The sequence below is a fragment of the Hydra viridissima genome, unplaced genomic scaffold, assembly GCF_058129835.1.
Source record: "Hydra viridissima isolate aposymbiotic clone 2 unplaced genomic scaffold, HvirCarnegie_v1 scaffold_7, whole genome shotgun sequence".
NCBI classification, from domain to species: domain Eukaryota; kingdom Metazoa; phylum Cnidaria; class Hydrozoa; order Anthoathecata; family Hydridae; genus Hydra; species Hydra viridissima.
The window spans coordinates 12,172,944-12,196,791 of NW_028324306.1; the positions used below are offsets into that span (position 1 = coordinate 12,172,944).

Sequence of the window (23,848 nt, forward strand, 5' to 3'; positions counted from 1 at the left end):
CTGTACTTTCACAATTTGTTAACAACTAAAATCGTACATAAAGTAGATGATACAACAATTCGTATTACAAAAATATAAAAAGAGTTCAAATGTGTTTAGCACCATAAAACTTATCGGTTCAACACGATGAAACTCAGCACCCTTTAATCGTTAATTACTCGAAAACTACTAGACAAACTTTTGTAACTTTTTTACACGATAAAGCTAACTAAAGTACATATTTACTTCAATCATTTTTTACATTTTTTATTGGACGCCTAAATAGAAGCTGAATATTTTTGCGAGTACTTGAAATCATCTCCTGGATCTTGCTTTTGAGTTACTTTTTTTTGAAGCTGCTATCCACTTTTTTTTTAAAATCTTCTTCATTCAAAGCTAATTTCTTGCTTTTCAATAGGATTCCACAAGAGCAGATTGCTTACCATACAAGAAACTTGGGAGCAAATTTTTCAGTTTGTGTATATTTGAACTTGTTGGCGATAAATCTACCTTTCGGCTGATAAAAATATTTCTAGTCCAGCAATTGTGAAAAGTTCTTTTTGCAATAAGTTTCATTGTTGTTACGACTTAGAAATTATTCGACAGTCGATGAAATCAATTAATGTATTTTTCAAAGTCGACTAAAATCGACTAATACATTTTTAAAATCGACTAAAAGTCGATTTAGTCGAATTATTTGAATAAAATTTTTCATTCAAATATTTCGACTAAAAATTCAGGCAACATTAAAGTATATGATTGTATTATTTGAATATTTTTATCATATACTTTAATGTTGCTTGACAATTTATTTTTTAGATGTCATAAAACAAATAGAACTTTAAGAGAGTAAACAAAAAAGCTAGGTAATGTGGTATGCAATACTGTTACAATAACACATGCTGTTGTTTTATCAAGAGCATTTCCTTTGTTTAATTTTAATTTATCTAATTTATTAGATGAATTAAAATCAAATGAACGGGCGAAATGGAACGGGGGTTGCTGTCGCGGGGTGAGGGAAAAAGACACAAGTAGACATTCTATATCCTTTTTTACAATAATTAAAGCAATGAATGATATTCTTACAGCTATGAATGATATTCTTACGTATGGCTCAATCTTTATAAATATCTTATCTTTACAAGATAAACAACTTTTAAAATATCTCTTTACTAATTGATCAGCATCATAACAAAATTAGAGATTGATAAAATTAAGTCAAGTGAAAAAATTGAAATAAGGATTTTAGGATAATTACCCGACTAAATCGACTAATTTAAAATTCGACTAATTTCGACTTTCGACGAGTCGACTTTTAGTCGATTTAGTCGAAGTCGATAACAACACTACTTAAAAGTTTATATAGCTTTTTTGAATGACGATTTGCTTTAATTTCCCCATCAATGGATTGCTTTGGAATTTTATTTTTATGATTTGCTTTATATTCTTCAGATTTAAGTACTTTTTAAATCGAAGCTTGGGTGCATTTTAATTTTCTCGCAACATCTCTCTGCGACTGACATGGATTTGTCTTTAAGAAGCGAATGATTGATTTATATTTATGAAGTGAATGATTGATTTATATTTATTTTTAATGATACTTTTAATAGCTTTAATGAGCGAATAATTGATTTTGCTTTATATTAATCTTTAAATCCTTTCTTTTTTTCACTTTCTGCTTTTCTTTCAATAGACCGAGTCTCTTTATATCGCCGCAAAATAAATCCATTTGAAGATCATTGGATATCAAAAGAATAGTCAAAAGTCTTATTCAGCGACGAATCAAGGTTTTTCATGTTTAGTAGCGATGGTATCAGGTATGTAAAATGTCCGAAAGGTAAAAGACTTGCTTCTAAGTATTAAATGCCAACAGTTAAAATTGGTGGTGGCAATACAATGGTTTGAATATCTTTCAGTCGTAATTCTATTGGTCCACTTCATACATTCTGATTAATTATGCATCGAAGGCATAATGAATCAGAAAACAGTTCCACTTTTATACTGGCCTTCTCAAAGCCTAGATTTAAATCCAGTAGAACATCTTTTGGAACATTTCGATTGTCAGTTAAAGGGCGAAAAACCAACCAATAAAAATGATTTATACAAAACGGTTTCAGATTGTTCCCCATTAATGTTCTTTTCAACTTAGTTGACTTTATGTCTCGTCATTGTCAATCAATATTAAAATCTAGAAGCAATCCATCAAAGTTCTGATGTTTTGTGATGAAAAATAGGGAAGAAATTAAAATTTTTTTTTTTTTGAATTTTTTTATAAACTTTTGCATGATTGTATTTTCAATAAAGTTCCTTCCTTCCGTTAAAAGTTTTAATTTTTTTTGAGTAAATTTTTCTATGTAGTCACGTTATACTACGTAATCACGTTATACTACGTAATCACGTTATACTACGTAATCACGTTATACTACGTAATCACGTTATACTACGTAATCACGTTATACTACGTAATCACGTTATACTATGTAATCACGTTAGAAAAACAATTTATAAAAGTTTCATTTTTAATGAAAAGGCAAAATATTATGATGAAAAAACTCAAAATATTTATCTGTTTATTAATTTTTGCACGCTACTGTATTGTTAAAATTTGTGAGTTATGTAATATGTGTTTAGCGTTTTATTGTTTTAAGTGTATTACGTCTTGACTTTTCTTCATTTCCTTTCTTTAAAATAGGCAGAATTGTGATGTATTATTGCGTAAGGTAAGCAGAAATGGAATGTTTTTTGCGTAAAGATATTCTTTCTAAGAATATTTCATTAAAAGAAGCTTTTGCTAATAGAGGAATCTTGTTCAAAAAGTATTTTTTTAAATGTTTACTAACTCCCAGCATGCTTCGGGGAAATAAAAATTCTTTAAAATGTTTTAAAACATCGAGAAAAAGATATTTTAATTGATTCACGTTAAAAATGTGCAAAACTTACTCACGTCAGTTAAACCAGGTAAACCTGCTTATAACTTAATCATGGGTTTTCCTTGGAAAAGAGAAAGCATTTACATTAATTTTAGCTAATTCAGCATTTGTAGCTGATTACCTTTATCTATGTTAATTTCTAATACAACCTTTTAAAATTTAGAAACCCTTGATAACAACTTTTTAAAATTTACAAACCCTTGATAAACTGCTGAACATCGAGTAAATAAAAATGATATTGCTTAATTAAATTTTAAATTTACTTTCAAGCGGAAAAAGAATATCGATATTTGAAATCGGTTTTTTAAATACTTTAGTATTTACTGAAACTGCATTTTCATGTTTTTTGAACTTCACATTGTCCTTTCTGGTTTGAAAGTGACAAAAAAATTTGACAAACGTTCTTCTCAAATCCGTTACGTTCCCAGCGATCAACGTTGATCAACGTTATTTCAACGTTGTGTGCTTGCTGGGTTCCTTTAAATATATCTGCTCATACTAAATATAGCTCTTTTCAAATTTTATTAAGTACTTATGGGAAATTTTCATACTCTTTTTTTACTTTAGTATTTTTTGGGGGGAGGGGATGAGGTGGGTTTCCCTTTATTGGGCTTAGCAATTACAAAAAACGCTTAAATTAGTATGAAAAAGTCAAACTTTGACCTATTGAAATATTTTATTTTTGACTATGTATAAATATATTTTCAATACTTTAATGAGAAGTTATAGATTCATAATTTCATATTTATATTTAGCTTTTTGACACTTTTATGACTATAATGAGTTTTGTTTTTTCATGTTTGCCACATTAATAAACTGGGAAAATATTTGAGGCGAGACAATCCGAAGTTGCTTCTCTTGTTAATGCTAACAGCTGTAAAAAACTTGTTTTAGATACACAAGTTAGCTTCTTGCTTATTCAAAACAGGAAAGCGAGGTGGCGCAAGAATGTTGGGCGAGTTAGAATTTTTCCTTCAAAAAACTAGTCAAATAAAAAAGTTTGTTTTTATCCACTGAATAATCCGATTCCATAAACGCCTAATGAAGCTTTGGCTTTTTATGTGCGTGGGGATTTATTAAAGGCTTATATTCTGATACAATCTGGTTCTAAGGCACAACGTGCTATTTATCATATACATTCATGTTGGTTATGGTGGTAGTAGTGGTTATTATAGATATTGGTCATTATAAGCAAAAATTCGAAGGAGGTTATCCAAATATATCAATGAAAATCTTTTGCAGTTTGTATTGATCCCTTGCGGCTCACAAAAGCAGTAATATAAATTATACAAAATCGGCGACATTCAATCCGATTTTTCGGATTCCACAAGATTGTGCTTTTCGAACTCCACAAGATTGTGTTCTTCGGATTCCAGAAGATTGTGTATTCCGGACTCAGAAGATTGTGTTTAAAAAAAGAATCTCAGCCTTTAAACTATGTGGAAGCTAAAAAATTATAAATCAAATCTCATCAGTTACACCAACCCAAAATGAGTTTTTGAGAGACTTTAAGCAATGATATTCCAACTTTTCCGTCAGATCTTTACATGACAAACATAGAAGATTTTCCGTCAGATCTTTACATGACAAACTAAGAAGACTTTGATAATGATTTCGATAATGACTAAAGTTATATGTCAGTTAATTTTCACATACGTCATAATAATAAAATATTTAAGGAAATATGAGTTTATTTTTCTTCACGTATGAATGTTTCAAATACACAAAATAAAAGCTTTATTACAAGCCATTTATTTTTGTTTATATAATAAATTGTTGAGACATCAGTATTCATTCAAATACATTTCCATATTTTTCCAATAGGAGGTATTATTACCTGTTTATGGTGGCAAGTTATTCTTAATCAATTTATGTACCTGTGCACAAGATTTCAGATTTTTACATCCATTCAAAATTTTTTCCCACTGTGCGCTGGTTGGAAAAATTGAGTTTTATAATTTTTTTTTAAAAAATTCTCTTAACTTGAAATTTGAATTTAACTGATTAACTGCTAAAATGTTACGAGTTTTTTCCTTTTAAAGCACTCCTCTTTTTTTGAGTCTTGATTGGTTCAACTGAATATTAAATTTCCACCTTTTTTAATTCATTCTTTCGAGTTTCGAGATAAATTATTGTCGCGATGTTTTCTATCAACACAGCGTGTTTTATGTAGGTTTGTGATCTTGAATTTCTTGATACTTTTATCGTGATTTTTAACGATTTCAATGGAAAAGAACTTGAATGAACTTTGTCTGAGATTACAAACTTCTCTAAGTTACTCTGGATCTTATCGCTAACACCTTGCGGTTTTTAAACCTTTGTTGATAAACAATTGTCCTCGTTGTTATTAGATACACACCCACTTATTTGTAAAACAGTTTTCTTAGAAATCAATAAATTAAAAACACGTTTTAATAATTTTGTTGTTTCAATAAGTAATAGAAATTGTTAGCATAAATAGATTATTTTTTCATGCCAAAAAAAGAATCAACTGAACTATTTATTTTTTTCGTCACCCCTAGCAATGAAAAAGAATAAAAAGTAGAAAAGGGAGAATGCTTTCTTAATCTCACTTATTCGTCTCTTTTATCTCTGTGATTAAATTTTTTCTTTTTAACTCTGTGATAGAATGAGTGTTTTAAAGCAGCACTGTTAGAAGTGCTAATTCTTTTTAATAAGTTTAAGGTAACCGTGGTATTAACTAAATAGGTTTATCAGTTGTGATAATGATATTAAACCTCATTTCAATAAAGTGAATAGAACTTCATACAGCTGTTAAGCTCCATTAATCAATCTAAATAAAATGTGCGACATGTAATAGATAAGAAAACAAAAAAGTACGATTATTTTTTGTGACGAGTAATAAATCTGTATTTAAAGTTGGCCAAACTGTATTTACAATCCTAGGAGAAAAACTTTATCGATTTTTTAAAATGAAAACGGCCACGAAAGCGTTTTGGAGTTTTGCGTTTATCGTGTTGTTAATAACATGTAGTGCCGTTCCTTTAAGAAACGATTTTGAAGATTTATACTTCGCAAAAAATCCTGAAGTTGAAGAAGCAATGGTAAATGTTATTGAGAAAATTAACAGCTACGTTGAAGGTTTACACCAAAGTATGCAAAAGTAGTTCAACAAGCAAATAACTGGATAAATCTGCTAAAGAAGTACTCGACTTGGTTTGTTACGAAGTACTATGCATATCACAATACGAAGTACTATGCATATCACCATACGAAGTACTATGCATATCGCGATACGGAGTACTATGCATATCACGATACGAAGTAGAAAACTGTAAATGTATATAAAATTTCATAAATAAAGTTTATATAGCTGAGTGTGGAAAGAAAAAAAAGTTTTTTGAAATTCAAATTGTTTTAAAAATGTCTCACTATTTAAGAACAAAACCAATCATTTCAAAAAGTGCTCATCATGAAAGCAATACGATACCAAAGTCATTTTTCGAGAATTTAAAGCTTTCACCTTACGTAAAGTTACGTAAGTTCTTCCATTTTAAAAAATTTGTACACTATGAGATACTAAAGAACTTACATGCTCGGTCTATTTTGAAGCTTGTTATGATGCTTTACGTATTATAAAAACTCAATTCTTTTTTAAAAAAATATTTTAAATTGTTTGTGCTTGGAAAAAAACAGTGAAAAAAGTCATTGCAATTATCGTATTACCGTTATGATCTGTAATAAGTTGCCGTGACAGTCTGGAAGATTTTTATGAACTTTTGTGTTTACAAAGACGAAATAGAATATTGATAAACTCCTTAACTCCCACACTTCACCAATAAAAAGTGTGTTTATATTTTCTAGTTTTTGAAAAGTTATTTTCTTAAATAACTAAGAGAACGTTTGGTAGCAGGTGGCTACATATTGGTTATTTGTGTGAGGTTTGCAACTTACGAAATTTTTCTCAATTACAATCATTCAACTTGGAAAACATTTTCATTACTCAACACTGTGTATCATCAATTGAATTCTTACTCGCGTTTTTAATGATTTTAAACTCAAAGGTTGTACCAGGGCAATTATGTAATTTTCTTACTCGCGTTTTTAATGATTTTAAACTCAAAGGTTGTACCAGGGTAATTATGTAATTTTTTAATGATTTTAAACTCAAAGGTTGTACCAGGGCAATTATGTAATTTTTTTAATCATGAGATTAACGATAATGACGTCTGGCAAAGACGTCAGGTTTATAATTATCGCTAAAAACATCAATGTCAATATGTTTTTCAATGGCTTGTAGTACAAACGGTTGATTACTGCTAGTTAAAAATGCACCTTAAATTTACCACACTTTATAAATATTAAATTATTGGACAAATATAACTAAAGGATTTTAGAATAATTCAACGAACATGCTGTTTCAGACATTTGGCATTGATGTATTTCAGCAGCTCATCCAGATAGTTTAGGGAAGGGAACAAGACCCCCTAAAATTAAAAATTCATATTACAAAATTGAAAATTATTTTTAGCTGTCCAACTAACTTCACCCTACCGTAACTGAAAGTATCTTCAAACTTATCCCAAACCTCAAATTTAATCTAAAAATAAGCCAAGTTAAAGGCAAATAATTATTAGAAAAGAAAAGGTCCAGGCATAAAAAATCACAAGCTTATAAAAAACACAAATACCATAGAAATTTTTTTTCTTCTATAGTTTGACAACTGAATATAAAATTTTTGTTAATTCATCATCGTCTTGTAAACTATTAAGTAATTACAAAGAAAAGAACGTTACTAGTATACAGACCAAGAAGCCATGGAAACATAGCAAGTGCACTAACTTGGTACTACAACAATTTTAAAAAAATTCTTGCTTGAGCAACGTCAATTACAATAAGGTTATATTACATTCATAGATTTGAATATACAAATTGAAATTCTATCTTTTTGTTTGTTTTGTTTGTTTCTGGTTTGCAAAAATATCTCTTGCAGTATCGCTAATGTCGTATTAAATCTCATAGTGTATCATATTACATCTCATATTCTAAATTGACCTTCGTCATTTACATTCCTTTTATTACCTAACCCAAATAAAATAACTTAATGCACATTTACTTTTGATATTCGTTAACAATAATATAAAATTCTTTATTATCTCTTTAGCATGTCGAAGAAAGTGAATCTATACCGAATCGATAGCGATTAAGTCAGTGCAACATTGTACGGTTATAATATTAACTAGAAAACCAAAGTTTTCTTTTTAGCTCATTTAGAGAATTATATCAGCAACTCTTTCGGCGCTTTTGTGTTCAACCGCAATTTTTTTCGCAGACGTCGGTGCATTGTGGTTTTAAACTCTTAAGTTATCGGATATACCGCTGCGGACAAAACTACGTGAACGATTGCAAATAGTTTTTTTTAATGAAATTTTCAATGTCTTAAAATAAGTTTATAGTTTAATACTATATATGGTTGGATAGAGCGTTTTTTGCTCTATAAGACTGTGTAAAGTGTATTCTCTAATAATTTGTTTAAAATTAAACATATCTAAATGTTCAAAAAGCATCAAATATTTTGCGCGACAAAACCACGTGAACGATTATATAAACGTAAAAGAATAATTTTACTAACATCAACAAATAATAGATTCTAAAAAAAAACAAACATTAATATTTAGTTGCATAGCCTTTAGAATCGATAACGGCCTTGCACCGTCTTGGCATAGATTCTACAAGAGTTTCTAGTAACTGTTTTGGTAATGCCTCCCATTCATACTGTACGGCTCGAAAAAGTTCATCCGGTTTTTGAAATTTGCGACCTCCCAAGCGTCGCTCAACTTCAATCCATAAATTTTCGATTGGATTTAAGTCGGGAGATAGGGCAGGCCACTTCAAAACCGTTATGCTATTATTTATGAGCCAATTTTTTACAGTCAGAGCTGTATGTTTAGGGTCATTATCATGTTGATAAACCCAATTGTGAGGTATTTTTTCTAAAGCGTGTGGCAACATTTGATTAGATAATATTTCCCTGTACTGTAGTTGGTCCATTATACCGTTTACACGGTACAACGGACCAATTCCAGCCCAGGAGAAACACCCCCAAACCATTATATTGCCACCCCCAAATTTTACAGTTCCTATTGTATACTCTTTTGCAAATCTTTTACCTACTGGACGCCTAACATAACCTCGACCGTCGCTGCAAACCATGTTAAATTTACTTTCATCCAATTTTCAACCGTCCAGTTTAAGTGATCTTTAGCGAACTGTAGGCGATCTTTGACGTGCCTGGGCTTAAGGAATGGTTTCTTTGCAGGTCTGCGCCCATAAAGACCTCCTTCGTTTAAACGCCTTTGAGTCGTTCGTGTGCTTACGTTTTCCATGCCTGTTTGCAGACGAATTTCATGGGCTGTCAAATGTGGATTCTCAAGAGATTTTCGCACAATTTTTCGATCAGTACTAAAAAATAAAATGTTAAACATTAAAATTAACATTAACATTAATATTATTAAGATTAAATATTAAAAAAAATAAAATTAAAGGAATATTACCGCTTATCCGTAATACGTGGACGACCACCTTTCTTAACGATCTTTTTGCTCTTTTCTCGGTGTATAATTTTATGTATTCCACCTTTTGACATCTTCACATGAGCTGCAATTTGCCCAATGGACCATTTTTCTTCTTTGCGCAAACGCAAAACCAAGCTTTCAATTTTTGAATCAGTTTGACGAACCATTATAGTTTAATTTTTTTAATTTTTTGATGTTAAACAGAATAATCTTGAGAAATTTAAATGGTTGTAAGTTCTTAGAATACCAAAACCACAAGAACGATTTTTAAAAGCACTGATTTCGATGTGAATATAATATAATTTGCATCAAAAATGACGCTTTTATAAATCGTTCACGTGGTTTTGTCGCGCAAAATATTTGATGCTTTTTGAACATTTAGATATGTTTAATTTTAAACAAATTATTAGAGAATACACTTTACACAGTCTTATAGAGCAAAAAACGCTCTATCCAACCATATATAGTATTAAACTATAAACTTATTTTAAGACATTGAAAATTTCATTAAAAAAAACTATTTGCAATCGTTCACGTAGTTTTGTCCGCAGCTGTAGATAAAGTTAGCAGTTATTATTCATAAAGTTCGGCGAGAGCTAAAAATGATTACACAATTCTCTCTAACACAATTTATTTATCTGTGATTCAATATCACACAATCATCGGCGATTCAATTATGTGGTGTTAAAACAACGCAAATATCACAAATCTGTTGGTCCCAACATTTTACTTAGATAGCTTGTTGATTAATTTGTAAAATTTTTATGGTTATACAACGTACTTTTATGGTTATACAAAGCGAGGGAATCCCCCGTATCTCAAGAAGATGGTGTGAATATTAGTCATTTTTGGATTCATAAATCTCAGAACTTAACAAAAATTGTGTTTCCTATGTAATTAATCCCATAGCTTCAAACTTAAAAATGAAAAAAAGAGCGACACTTTTCAAACATTTTAAATATAATTAAATCTAATCCATTGCATTCCAACGTTTTTTGTTTTTTTTTTTGTTTTAATTCTTCGAACACGTAAACTTAATTTTTTTAACATCAGGACTGATTAGTGTGATTAATGTACGTGTATTTCGTGCTCGTCACCTGGTTTTAAGACATTTAGAGGTTTAAATTTAGTTTCTTTCGTCGTATGTTCTGAATAAGAAATGAAACTTGTGTAAAAAGCACTGCTCTTTTAAGAATTTGTAACTTGCATAATAAAAACAATGAAGTTCAAAGAAACTAATTCAAAAACTTATTACTGAATTCTCCTGAGTGTCAGTATTAATATTGAGGCATTTTTCAGTCTGTAGTTAAAAAATACTATCGATAAAGTTCTACAATGCCTTTATGCTAGAGTTTTCGAGAACTTTCCTTTTATTAGTGCGTTAGAGTTTTATTAGTGCGTTACAGTTTTATGCTCTTGGTTTTTGACCACTGATCTCTATAATAACTGGTTAGCGCAACTCCGAGCAAAACTTCTTATTTTTTGACGCCAAAATTGCCATATTGGAAAGCCCCAAAAATTTTAATCCCGTAAGCTTTAAGTTCTGTTTTTCGGCTTATCGCTTTATCGCTTTATCGCACATATCAGATTTCATTGTTCTGGGGCTTTCCAATATGGCGATTTTGGCGTGAATTTTGATATTAGAGATGCGCTATCCAGTTATTATAGAGATCAGTGTTTTTGACTATTAGAAATAAGCTTCCCATATAGTCCGCAAAACGAACGAATATGTCTGACGTACACATAAATTATATATGCTATAGGTATATACATATGTGTGTACATATATATGTATACATATGTATACATGTGTATATATATCATGTATGTGTATGTATATATATATATATACATGTGTGTGTATATATATATATATTATATATATATATATATATATATTATATATATATATATATATATATATATATATATATATATATATATATATATATATATATATATATATATATATACATACACACACACACCCTTAGTAAAGCATTTATCTAACTATCAATTATTGAGTCTTTTTTACATTTTGGCGTTTCCTGAAGTTTTTCTTTTGGTAAATTAGAATCTTTAACTGCCCACTTGTGGGTTTTTTAGGACGCCATTTTTAAATAAATAACTGACAGGTACTTTTGTAAAGTTTGACGATAAACTCTATATAGGTAAACCCTTGAAGAAGGTTATCTACCTACCTAAAATTAAAATGGCACATTTTAAGTTGTTAAAGAAAAAGCCATGCAATATATCAAGCATTATATAATCTGAAAAAAAATAGTTTATATTCAATTATATCAAATACTGTAATCTGAATTCTGATATACTCCTTCATGTAAAAGTTCCTCATGCATTTGTTCATACAAACTACATAACATCTACATTTCTATTTTGCATTTTTCTCACTTTAGAAAAATGCTTGCTACAAATTTAGTATGATTGTGGTGAATATTTCTTATTGCCTTTTCTTTTATTTCATTTATTTTATGTATTAGTTTGTTATTTTTTTTTTAATTTAATTTTATTTGTTATGCTTTAATTATGTTTTTATAACTGATTGATTACTTTAAACTATTAGAATCAAATTAATACAAACACAAAAAGTCCACTATTTTTGCTACTGAAAAGTCTTTGAAATATGGTAATACATAACATTTTATATTTAATATTAGTATAGATATTTTCTTTATGAATATATAAAATTTGTATTTAAAAGATTGAAAAGGTTGTTTAAACAGAAAAATGAAATGATTTAAATTTTCAAAAATTTGATCAAGTATTTGGCTTTGTGATTACCAGCTAACCCTTTTAATTTTATGCATTGAATAATTCTAAGACTACAGGGTAATTTGACATATTTTACCTTGATTAGCAGTTTAAAATGAGTTAATTAACAAAAAAATCAAACAAACCAAAGTGAGTAAACTAAACTAAATGGTATAGAAAGAATCTTATTAGGTATCTAATGTAAAGCTCTAATTACATTAACAACATTATTTGATGAATAATTCTGTTTCTATATAAAATTTTTAAGAACAGATTGAAATTTCCTATAATATAAGTAAATAGTAATGATAATGCAAACTTGTTATGAACAAAAAGATATGAACATTAATGTGAAATTTAAAAAAAAGAAGAAAAAAGAAACTTTATTAAAGTTTTATAATCAAATGCCACTACAACATTTAAGATTTACTTAAAAAATTTTAACTCCAGTTAAAGACTTGTTTATGGTAAATCTTTCTTGGTCTTTGCATTCTTAGTCCAAAAAGACATTCAGGGATTAAATTAATACATCTCTCTTCACCTTATCATTTTAAGACTTTAAGTTTCTCTAAATTTCTGGTAAACCCATCAAAATGTCTTATCACTTTCTTTTTGCACAGGGGTAAGTCTACAATTAGAAGGGACTTGAAAAACCTCAATATGCAGTAGAAAGAATATTGTTAAAGTTTGTTGTTTTTTTCTTATTTTTTAGAAACCTAATTTTATCTTTCCATTCTTTATTTCTGTAATAATACTTATTTTCTCATTTATAGACAATTATTAGGCGTAAGGTGAAAAAAAAAACAAACAAGATTACCTCTTAGGTAACTAGAAAGCATAAGAAACTAGTTAATATTGCTTTGTCAATCATGTTTGCAGCATTATAGCAAACTGGTTTGCTTAGGAAAACCTCTTAGGACAACTACATAGCATGTGAAGTTTGTAATGCAGTGCTCAGATTTTGAACTAAATAAGAAATGGCCAAATACAAAGCCATGTTAGTTTCATGCTTCTGTAAAAGATACTGTAAATCATATAGTCTCACAGATAAATTTTATGTAGTGTAGTTTGTATAATTTTGATAGTTATGAGCAAGCAGGAATGTTATTGGGTGAACATGATGAAATTCAGCACATAGTTCAGCAAGTAATTGTTAATTACTCAAAAACTATTTAACAGATTTTTTAAAATTTTTTTGCAGAAGGAAGCTAACTAAATTATTTACTTCAATCATTTTTTACATTTTTAATTGGATGCTTAGAAACTAAATATTTTTGTGAGTACTTGACATCATCTCCTGGATCTTGCTTTGAGTTATTTTTTTTTTTGAAGCTGCTATCCCCTTTTTCTTAATCATCATCATCTAAAGCTAATTTCTTGCTTTTCAATAGAAGTCCTTATATAATTAACCAGTAACTTTCAGTAACTCACTGCTCAGGACAATTTTGAGGATTTGCTTCCTTAGGTACCAATTTAATGCCATTTTGTTCATACCATTCTAGAGACTTCTTCGAGTAGTGAATTTCAGCCAAATCAGGCCAAAATATTGTGGTCATATGCTTTTTAATGAATAGTAAAAGGCATTTCTTTAAGCATTCTTCAATCCACAAATCTGATCTCAAAGTCTCACAAGTAAAGTATGGTGCACTTTTAAAACCACAGAAGTTGAATGCTCACAATGTGAGGAACTTGGGAGCAAATTTTTCAGTTTGAATATACTTGAACTTTTTGGCGACATATCTTCCTTTTAACAAGATAAAAATACTGCTAATTTAATTGTGAAAAGTTCTTTTTGCAATAGGTTTTATTGTCTTCAGTTATGCACAGTGTTATTGGCTCAAAGTTTTATATAGCTTTTTTGAATGACAACTTGCTTTTATTTCTCCATCAATGAATTGCTTTGGAGTTTTCTTTTTATGATATGCTTTATATTTTTCAGATTTAAGTATTTTTTCTATCTTTTGCTGCAAAATAAATCCAACTGAAAATTGAGCAACACCAGTCAAAATGTCAACTTGTGGCAACAAAAGATTTTGAAGAAAAGTTTCCTAAACTTTTTCTTGATTTGATAATTGTTTACTCATTTTAACCTGATAACAATGATAAGCAACTCTTAGCACTAATACAATCAAACAACAAATTAGCTTCCTTTTGCAAAAAAATGAGAAAAATGTGTTAAGTAGTTTTTGAGTAATTAATGATTAAAAGGTGCTGAAGTTCAAAATTCTAACAAAAACATTTGGAAACTGCTTTTTTACTAAAGTTAACTTTCTACAATATTTTCGGGTTTAATTTTCATACTTGAACTCACAAATGTTTTAGAATAACAGCACTGAAAAAAAAGTTGTATCATCATTTACATTATTAATCCAATATTTAAGTAACTCACTTTTCTATTCATGCCAGGTACTCAACTATAGCTTCTTTAGAGAGCACTGAGAAACCTAAGAAGTCATCATTTTTTTAGTTTTAAGTTTTTTTGCTTAGTATACATTTATTATAATAACAGTTTGGGACTTTTTTTATGCTATTAATTTTTTTATACTTAAAGGAAATACTTAACAAACTACAGTCAATATGCTTATGTAAAAGTGAGTTATCATTTTTCAGCAAACTTAATCTTTAAGACATTATTAGATGATTAGCTATTATCACTCGCTAATACTACAGCAGGCTCAAAAAATGTTTTTTTTAAAAAACACAGGTTTTTTCTTTAACTTTGTATAAAGAATATAATATAATCAATATAAACAATCAAAATAAATAATCAATATGAATAATATAGTTTAATACAAATTTATTTTTAGTTTTATTGTTCTTTTTATGATTTATAACTTTTAGTCTAAAAAGAGAGGATTAAGCTTGGAAGAGAAGCGAACAAAAATGCTTGAGATTTTTTTTGAAAAGGTAATAATCTTAAGAATTGGGCTGACACAAACATAGATCTGATTTTACATTATTTATACAAGATCTTTTTAAGAAAAAAGAAGTGAAAAACAAAAGTCTGTTTTCTTTTTTTCTGTATATCTTTTGGAAAATGTTGAATTAGATTCTTCATTTTAGAAAACATTCTTTCAACTTAAAGAGATCGAGAAAATTGCACCTAAAGAAAAGGGGATTAGTAAGAGTGTTTCCTATAATTGAAAATATTGTTTATTGATTTATGGGCCTTTAAACAGAGGCCCCCTTATCTTGTTCCATACAGGCTTCAACATGTGTTAAAGTTGTATGCTCATTCACAGCCAATATACAGGGTGTTTTAGGGGAGCATATTGCAGGTAGATAATTAGTAATGCAACCATAGATAAAACATGGCCACATGACTAATTATTTGAAATGCAAAACTTTTTGTGTCTGTAAATCAGTTATAAAACCTTTTTTTTTTTTGAAAGTTTAACATTGATTTAATGTTAAGATATACAATTTTTAGCTGTTCCATTAAGAGAGTTAATGTTTTTAAAACAATTTTTTAGCTCCAATGTCAGTGAAAGAAGTTCTACAAAGTTTAGTTGATGATTCCCTGGTTGATTCTGAAAGGATTGGCACATCAAACTACTTTTGGTCCTATCCAAGTAAAGCAATCCACAAGGCAAGTGGTTTTCATTGTCTTGGTAATATTTTTTTTTTGTCTGTTTGAAAAAAGAAGAAGATTTTTATGATTTAGTTATTACATTAGTTTCACTTCATGCATATTGTGATTCATTGATGTTTTTTTTTTTTTTTTTGTACTTTTTCACTTTTTTCTGTTAACCATTTTTTGCCATTAGCATTCTCTGGCCTGTTAAACACAACATTTTCTAGGCTGTGAAACACAATGTTATTTTCTGGCCTGTAAAACACAACATTCAATACACGGCAAAATGTTTAACCTCAACAACTTTTGTAAAAACTCAACCTCAACTAACCTAAACCAGCCTAACAAAATCCAAATCTGAAAGGTCAAAAAGACACTAAAAAATGTTTTTTATTAGTATAAAAGTGTATTGTCAAGAAATAATTGCAGTAAAGATCTCTGTAGTAAATCAACATCAACAAAAAGTCCTGCTTTATGAGTTTAATGGTCTTGAATTTCACTTAGTGAATATTCTATAAGGCTTTTAACTATTCCTAAAAAGAATGAAGGCATTAAAATGGTGGAAATTGTTCAGATAAGTTAATAATTTTTAAAGCATTGTTTATTCTCTAAAAAAAAGAATACTAATTTTTAGAAAAGGTAAGCATTAGTGTATGGTTTTTCAGTCTTAACAAGCAATAACAATTAATAATCAACTTTTATATTAGTCTTTTAGGATAAATCAAATTTTCTGGAGTTTATTAAAATAGAACCTTTTGTGCATTTAAAACACCAAAAGTTTTTGTTTTCACAAATTCATTTTCAAGCATAAATTTTTGGCTTTTAGAAATTAAACTTTACAGATTTATAATTGCAAAACAATATTACACAATATTTTCAACGGATTTATGTGGTGTATCGAAAATTTCTAAAGAACTTAATGGTTGTCTTAGAATATAAATTATTGTAGAACCGAATTATTTCAATAGACTAATTAGAAGTTTGTATTTTATTTCTTATTAATGGAATAACCAAAGGATTTATTTCAAACAGCTTATATAGAAGCTTCTACTTTATTTGTATCTATTTGTTAAAATCCACAAAGTGTTATATGATGTTATATAGTATATTTGATGTAAGTAAACTAAAGTAAAGTTAAAACTATATAAAGCTGTTTATGTCATCATTTTTCTTATCCTGGATAATACTTTTGAACCCTAATTATAAAATCAATTTAACCCCAAAACTCATCATCTTTTCACTAATAAAATCCCTGATATAAAGTTAGATTATCAATCAGTTACCATCCAATATTCTTTTATTTATCATATACTCTTTTATCATAGAAGGATATTTTTAGACAGAATCTTAACATATTATTTTGATATTTGAACATATTTGATTTGTGATAAGAATATTATGCCCCTGCTTATCCATTAATCTCATTTACTTCTGTTTGTTATTCTGCTGTTTTTTTTTTTTTTGTTATGTTTTATTAATCGTTTTTCTAAGAATTTATTTAAACTAAATTTTTTTGTTTATGAAGTCAAAAGCATTAACTTGATTTGTAACCATTTAAATGTGTAATCATAAAAATTAGTTTCATAAAACTATCTAGCGAAAGCGCAAGATTGAATCACTTAGTCAGCAAATAGAAGAGTTAAAGGCCAGAAAAATTAACAATCAAAAAAGTGTGGAAGAAGCAAAAGAGGGAAAAGATGTTTCCGTAAGGTTTTTTTTTTTCTTTTTTTTTCTTTTTTCTTTTCTTTTTTAACTTTATCTTCCTAATTTCAGTATTGTTATTAAATATTTTGTGAATTTTTAAAAAGTAGAGAGTAGAGATCCTAATCTTTTTATTGGTTTTCTTGATAATGTTATTGAATAATATTTTATGATTTTTTATATAGTAGCAGCCTAAAGGTTATAAATTGAAAAAATTTTAGCTTTTACAAGCAATATGAAATCAAAAATTAACTTTAAAAGTCTGAAGTCATACCAAACTATCTAGCATTTTTAATCTAAATAAATTTGTAGCAAGAAGTCATCATTTAGTGTTTTTTAAAAGCCATTTCTGCAACAGTGCGCTTCTTAGATCCTATATATATTTTAACATAAATTTAAAATTATGAACATGTCCAGATTATTATTTTCAGTCAATTATTTATTGCCTTCATTAAATACATGATAATTTAACATATAACAAGTAATAATACTTAAGAGTAGGTAAAATTATCAAAGTTATGATTCTTTAATGAAATTTTATAATTGAAATTTTATTTAAAAAACTATGAATCTTTTTATTCCATTCTATTAAGGTTGCTTTTATTTTTACTTTTGAAGATCTATATGTAAGTTAAGATACAATAATTTAACTTATATTTTGGTTATTTTAAATTATGAGATATATGGGGAAAAAGTAGTTTTTCAAATATTTATACACACACTTGCATGCATGGATGCACATGCACCCACACACCATCCATAATTATTTGAATGACAGATTTTTAAATAAATGCCTAAATTTTACATTTTTTTTTATTTTAGTAAAATTGATAAATCACAGTGATATAAACCTATATATATAAAAAAAAACATTGGAAAAAAAAACATAACTTTAACCATGCTTTTATAAAATCTGATGTGGATGCTATTTATTATTAAAGTTGATATTTTTAGATAAAAAATGGCAAGAAAATGCAAATTATCAGTAGAAACACAATGAAAATGCAAATTATCAGTAGAAAATGCATGAAAATGCAAATTATCAGTAGAAACACAATTAGTAATACTTTAATTTGTCCAATAAAAAAAAATGTTCAAAGGGACAAACTACAAAAAAACTTAAAAAGTTCTATTTTAATTGTATGGAATATTTTTAAAAAAAAGAAAGAAGGAACTGGAAGTATGATTAATCAGAGCTGATCATGACATTAGCAAATTACCTCTGCTATTGAAAACTGAAAAATTGCTACCACTAGTAAAAGAAAAAGACTATAAATTGTTCCATAAATAACAATTATAAATAATTCCTTACAGTATTCAATAACTGTGACAATAGTGGAGAATTACTTGATAGAAGGAGGGGTTGGTGGAAAGAAACAACTTCTGCCTCAAAATAAGAAAAAAAGACTTCAGTTTGCAAAACATCTCAAACAATTGACTGTTGATGACTGGAAATGTGTTCTTTGGACTGACGAGTCCAAAGGTTTTAAGTTTTTGGTTCTAAGAAAAGAGTATTTATTTGAAAAAAAGCTGGTGAGCAGATGAGAAAACAGTGTGTGGTGCCAACTGTAAAACATGGTGAAAGTAGTGTCATGATTTGGTGTTGTTTTGTTGCTAACAATACTGGTGATGCTTTTCAAATAAATAAGTGGTGACAAAAGAAGTATATTTGGGCTGTTTAAAAAATTATGCCATTCCTTCAGGATGTCAAATAATTAGAGAACCATTCATTTTTAAAAATAATGATAGAATAGATGAAAAAATGATTTTGCTTCCCAATCACTCAATCTTTCCCTATTATAAGATGAATTAGACAGATGTCAATAACTGAAATAAATCAGGAGTGAAAAAGATGTGGCAAAAACATTAAAGTGAGTTGCATAAAATAAAATTTTGAAAATTAGAATATTGTTATGCAGAATGCCACAAACATGTAAAGCCATTATTGACACTAATGGTGGCTACAGAAATGGTAGCAAATTTTAAATTAATTGACAAACAATTAATTAAAAAATTTAATTAATTGTTTGTTAATTTTTTTTTTCATTAAATTTTAATTAATACCAGAAGAGAATATATTTTAATGATTTTCTTTTTTAATTTTCCCCTCATTTGTAAATAAATCATTTAAATTTTTTAAAAGTAGTGCCTCTAAGGAAGCTGCACACAGTACTCTAAAATGCATGTTGAAAGTAACCACTACAAAAGTAGAAAAATCACTGGAATACAATTCAAAATTGTTTAACCCTAGTAATGATACACATCACTATGATCAAGCATGAAGGATTTGGGATTTTGAGGATTTGGGGTTGTTTTGAGAACTTTCAGGTTGGTGATTTAATTAAATTGAGGAAACTCTAAAGATAGAGGGGGATGTTGTACCATTTTAGAGTTGAATGTTCTATTGCCAAGCAGATTTTTAAATGGACAAGGATTTATGTTTCAGGAATGTAACAACTCTAGGACCAAAATGCTCAATTAAATGGAAAACTCTTTGCTTAGTTTGTTTGACCTCAAACACTGGATTTTAATCTCGTCAAGTTGTCATGGGATCATCTAGATTGAATCATCTGTGAAATAGCATTTCCCAAATCCATGAAAAACTCTATAAAACACTCATCAAGGGAAAAAGAGGATTTCTTGAAGAATAGAGCATTTAGTTAAATTTAATTTATTTTCAAACTATTCTAAAATTAAATGATTGTTATTTGTAAGAATATATCAGTTCTTGGTATGTTCTACTATTTTTTTTGTTGAAGAAATTCAATGTTTTATTATAGACTCATTTTAAATGGTAGTGTGTGTAGTGTATACCTATATGTATGTATGTATGTATGTATGTATGTATGTATGTATGTATGTATGTATGTATGTATGTATGTATGTATGTATGTATGTATGTATGTATGTATGTATGTATGTATGTATGTGTGTATGTATGTGTGTATGTATGCATTTATAAACCAATTATATCCTTTTTTTTAATGTTTAATGGTAGGATGAACGCACACAAATTCTAGAAAAGCTACATAGCTTAGAAGAAGAAAATAAGAAAATCCAAAGTGAACTTATAAAATACAGCGATTGTGATCCAGAATTACTGAAACAGCTTAGAGTTGATATAGATGTAGCGACAGAAGCAGCAAACCGTTGGACTGATAATATTTTTTCTTTGAAGTCTTGGTGTGTTAAAAAATTCAATATGGACTCTAAAGTTATTGACAAGCAGTTTGGAATACCAGAAGATTTTGATTATATTGGTGGTTAGTCTTTAATATTATAATACTATGTAATTTGCAATTTGACGTTTACTGATTGCTCCAATTTTAAAAAAAAGAAAGTTTGTATATTTTATATATGTATTGTTCTATTGTTCATATGTTTATTGTTCTATCATTTATGCATGTTTTGTTCTATTGTTTATGCATGTATTGCTCTTTTTGTCTTCTTGTTTTTCTTTTTTTATTTTTTAACTCATGCCCCATGCAGTTTTATATATTTTTATGAATATGTATTTCCTTTAAGGAATTCACTCTTGGCTTTTATATTTATAAAGTTTTATTTGAAGTTAAGAGTTTATTTATAATAAATCATTGATTCTTTGAAAATATTGTTAAGACTTCTATTTTTCATGAAATATTTTTTTTGGACTCGTTTCCTTTTGACTTTAACATTCTGAAATTTAAGTTATAAAGAAAAAATTAATTTCATAAAATTAAATATTTGTTATTTTTTAGTATTTTTAAGTAATTTTTTCAAGGTTTTTTAATAAAATTTAAAATTAAGCACTTCACTAATTTCCTCTTTAGCTGCTTAATATGAATTCTGCAGAACGTCTTAAGCTAATGAAAGAAAGATCCAAACTTCGTCGTAAACTTCTTGCTCAACAGCTTGGTCTAAAAGATGAATTAAATTTTGGAAATATATTGGGTAAAAAAGATGAAATTAATCCGATTGTGGTTACTAAAAAGGATTTTTTAGTTTCTTCCTCAGTTTCAACTGAAGTAACTCAAACAAGTATGTCAAATTTAAAATCATTTTATTAATTGAAGTGCAGGATTAGAGTGGGACTCATTTTCGACCTCCTCTAACCACATGTTATCCAAGTATACCTACGGTCAGAGGAGGTTGACCATATTTAGTCTACTTGTTATCCAAGTTTGACTACGGAGGAACTTGTATAACAAGTGATATATAAATAATATAGGCTCAATACGATCAATTTAGGATGGTGGACTCCACAAAACAGTTAGTATTTACTCAATAAATAATGATAGTACATTAAGTTAAGCATTTAACTTTTTAATTTTAGGCAAAGAAAGTGTCGTGGAAAACAATTCAAGTGATCCTAAACAGAGAAAATGTCAGACAGCGGAAAACGAAGATGGTGTAGATTCAGTGTATACAGATTCAAAAACATTTCTTAAAGGAACACATAGCTTAAACCCTCACAATGACTATTGTCAGCATTTCATTGATTCAGGTTACCGTCCGCATAATTTTATACGAGATACTGGAATATCAGATCGATTCGAAGAATACCCGAAGCTTAAAGAATTAATCAAGCTAAAAGATGAAATTATAGAGAAACGTGCCACACCACCAATGTAAGTAAATCTTTTGTTAAAAAAGTTTCATCTATAACTTAGTTTGTTTTCATTTAGTAGATTTTTTTACCAGGTACTAGTTTTTTTTTACTAGGTACTTACACTGCGACCTAGACACTTTCGATCTTACAGAACTAAAATACAAGTTTGACGTTATTCTGATTGATCCGCCATTAGAAGAATACCAGCGCAGGTGCCCTGGACTTATGTTTAATTGGAGACCATGGAGATGGGAAGAAATTATACGCCTTGAAATTGGACAAGTTGCAGCACAACGCTCTTTTTGTTTCTTATGGTGTGGCTCCTCTGAAGGGCTGGATGAAGGGCGTCAATGTTTAAAAGCTTGGGGTGAAGTTCTTTATTTTTAATAAATCATTTCAAAAACAAGAAAGTTATTATTAGCGATCCAGAAGCTGTTTTATTTTTATTGGTTTATTTCTAAAAAAAAATCTTGATTTTTTTGTACTGGTATATTGGACACGCCTAAACCTACTAATGAAATGAATTTCTGTTTTGTAAAATGCCAATGCTTTTTGTTATAGGTTTTCGTCGATGTGAGGATATCTGCTGGATCAAGACTAACAAAACCAATCCTGGCAATACCAAGTATATGGAACCGTTATCCGTACTTCAGCATACAAAAGAACATTGTTTGATGGGTATCAAAGGAACTGTTCGTCGTAGCACTGACGGTGATTTTATTCATGCAAATGTTGATCTCGACATCATTATAGGAGAAGAACCTGAGTACGGAAGTACGGAGAAGCCGGAAGAAATATTCAAGATTATTGAGCATTTCTGCCTCGGTAGACGTCGTTTACACGTCTTTGGTAACGATCATACTGTGCGCCCTGGTTGGGTTACAGTTGGCCCAGACCTGACAAGCTCAAACTATTCTTCTGAACAATATAATTCATTCTTTAGCTCACCGGAAGATTATTTAGTAGGAAGTACGGACTTAATCGAACAATTGCGCCCCAAATCACCTCCTGCAAAAATTAAAAATCCAACCGCTAGTAGTACAGGTAGAGGTCGTGGTCGTGGAGAGACTCAATCTTACGCTCGAGGTAGTGGCGTCCAAAGGGGTGGTTATTCTTCTAGAAACTATCCTGCAAAACCAAGTTATTCTTCCTAAAAATATTTATACCTTTTTTTATTTATTTAAACAGATCCTCTAACATGTTGGACTTTTTTTTTTTTTTTTTTTTTTTTTTTTTGCAACCCACCTTTGCGGATTTAGAAATAGGCGAAATTTAGCAGCATGTTTTGTGCTCTGCGTTGAGCCTTACCCGATACCAAGCGGTGTATTTCTATTTAATGGAATACTTATTTTTTTAATGTTTGCATTTTGTATTTGCACGGCGAATTGATCTCTACAAAAGAGAAACGTTTAAAATCCATCTTTTGATGTTACCTAAATTTTATTGTTTTTTTTTTGTTTTTTTTTAATCTTTATTCCACCGCGTGTTTTAAATTATTTGTTTTTACATAAAAGTTCGGTCTTTCATAAAACTTTAAACTCTTTTGTCAAGTAATCCGTCAAAGAATGAAGTTCTTTTTAATAGCAAAATATTTTAATCATAAAAAAAAAACTTGTTACTTAGAGAGATTTTAAAGCATAAACAATTTTTACTTGAGCGACTGTTAAAGTCGACAACTGGAAACGACAATTTACAGTTTTTTTTTGCTAAGAGGGAAAAAGCTACAATTTTTATTTTGCGATTAGCTTATTGACTTAGTTAACCAAATGAA

At 28.8% G+C, this 23,848-nt stretch overlaps 2 protein-coding genes and 2 long non-coding RNA genes across 4 annotated transcripts; 3 read left to right on the top strand and 1 right to left on the bottom strand.

The window, feature by feature from the left end:
- The first annotated feature begins 1,196 nt into the window (after positions 1-1,196).
- On the top strand, positions 1,197-2,601 carry LOC149886153 (uncharacterized). The gene is made up of 2 exons (XR_016454497.1): positions 1,197-1,545; positions 1,673-2,601. It is a non-coding gene; the product is annotated as an uncharacterized LOC149886153 (long non-coding RNA).
- A 2,807-nt stretch (positions 2,602-5,408) lies between these two features.
- Positions 5,409-8,241, bottom strand: LOC149886154 (uncharacterized). The gene is made up of 2 exons (XR_016454496.1): positions 7,679-8,241; positions 5,409-7,470 (listed from the first exon to the last, which is right to left on the bottom strand). It is a non-coding gene; the product is annotated as an uncharacterized LOC149886154 (long non-coding RNA).
- A 3,747-nt stretch (positions 8,242-11,988) lies between these two features.
- LOC145184084 (meiotic nuclear division protein 1 homolog) lies at positions 11,989-21,436 on the top strand. The gene is made up of 7 exons (XM_090092380.1): positions 11,989-12,089; positions 15,056-15,121; positions 15,278-15,335; positions 15,688-15,803; positions 17,386-17,493; positions 20,488-20,752; positions 21,299-21,436. The coding sequence occupies exons 1-7, from the start codon at positions 12,087-12,089 to the stop codon at positions 21,304-21,306; spliced, it is 624 nt and encodes a 207-aa protein (XP_089948506.1). The 5' UTR covers positions 11,989-12,086; the 3' UTR covers positions 21,307-21,436.
- LOC145184083 (N(6)-adenosine-methyltransferase non-catalytic subunit METTL14-like) lies at positions 21,308-23,276 on the top strand. Its single transcript, XM_090092379.1, has 4 exons — positions 21,308-21,506; positions 21,802-22,096; positions 22,191-22,444; positions 22,639-23,276. Exons 1-4 carry the CDS (start codon positions 21,308-21,310, stop codon positions 23,229-23,231), a joined length of 1,341 nt encoding a protein of 446 aa, XP_089948505.1. The 3' UTR covers positions 23,232-23,276.
- The last annotated feature ends 572 nt before the right edge of the window (positions 23,277-23,848 follow it).

Coding starts and splice junctions, on each gene's coding strand:
- LOC145184084 (XM_090092380.1), top strand. Junction 15,336..15,687: donor ACCTAAAGAAAAGGGGATTA/GTAAGAGTGTTT, acceptor ACAATTTTTTAG/CTCCAATGTCAGTGAAAGAA. Junction 15,804..17,385: donor CAAGTAAAGCAATCCACAAG/GCAAGTGGTTTT, acceptor AAAACTATCTAG/CGAAAGCGCAAGATTGAATC.
- LOC145184083 (XM_090092379.1), top strand. CDS start 21,308: ATGAATTCTGCAGAACGTCTTAAGCTAATGAAAGAAAGATCCAAACTT. Junction 22,097..22,190: donor AAACGTGCCACACCACCAAT/GTAAGTAAATCT, acceptor TTTTTTTACTAG/GTACTTACACTGCGACCTAG. Junction 22,445..22,638: donor TCAATGTTTAAAAGCTTGGG/GTGAAGTTCTTT, acceptor TTTTTGTTATAG/GTTTTCGTCGATGTGAGGAT.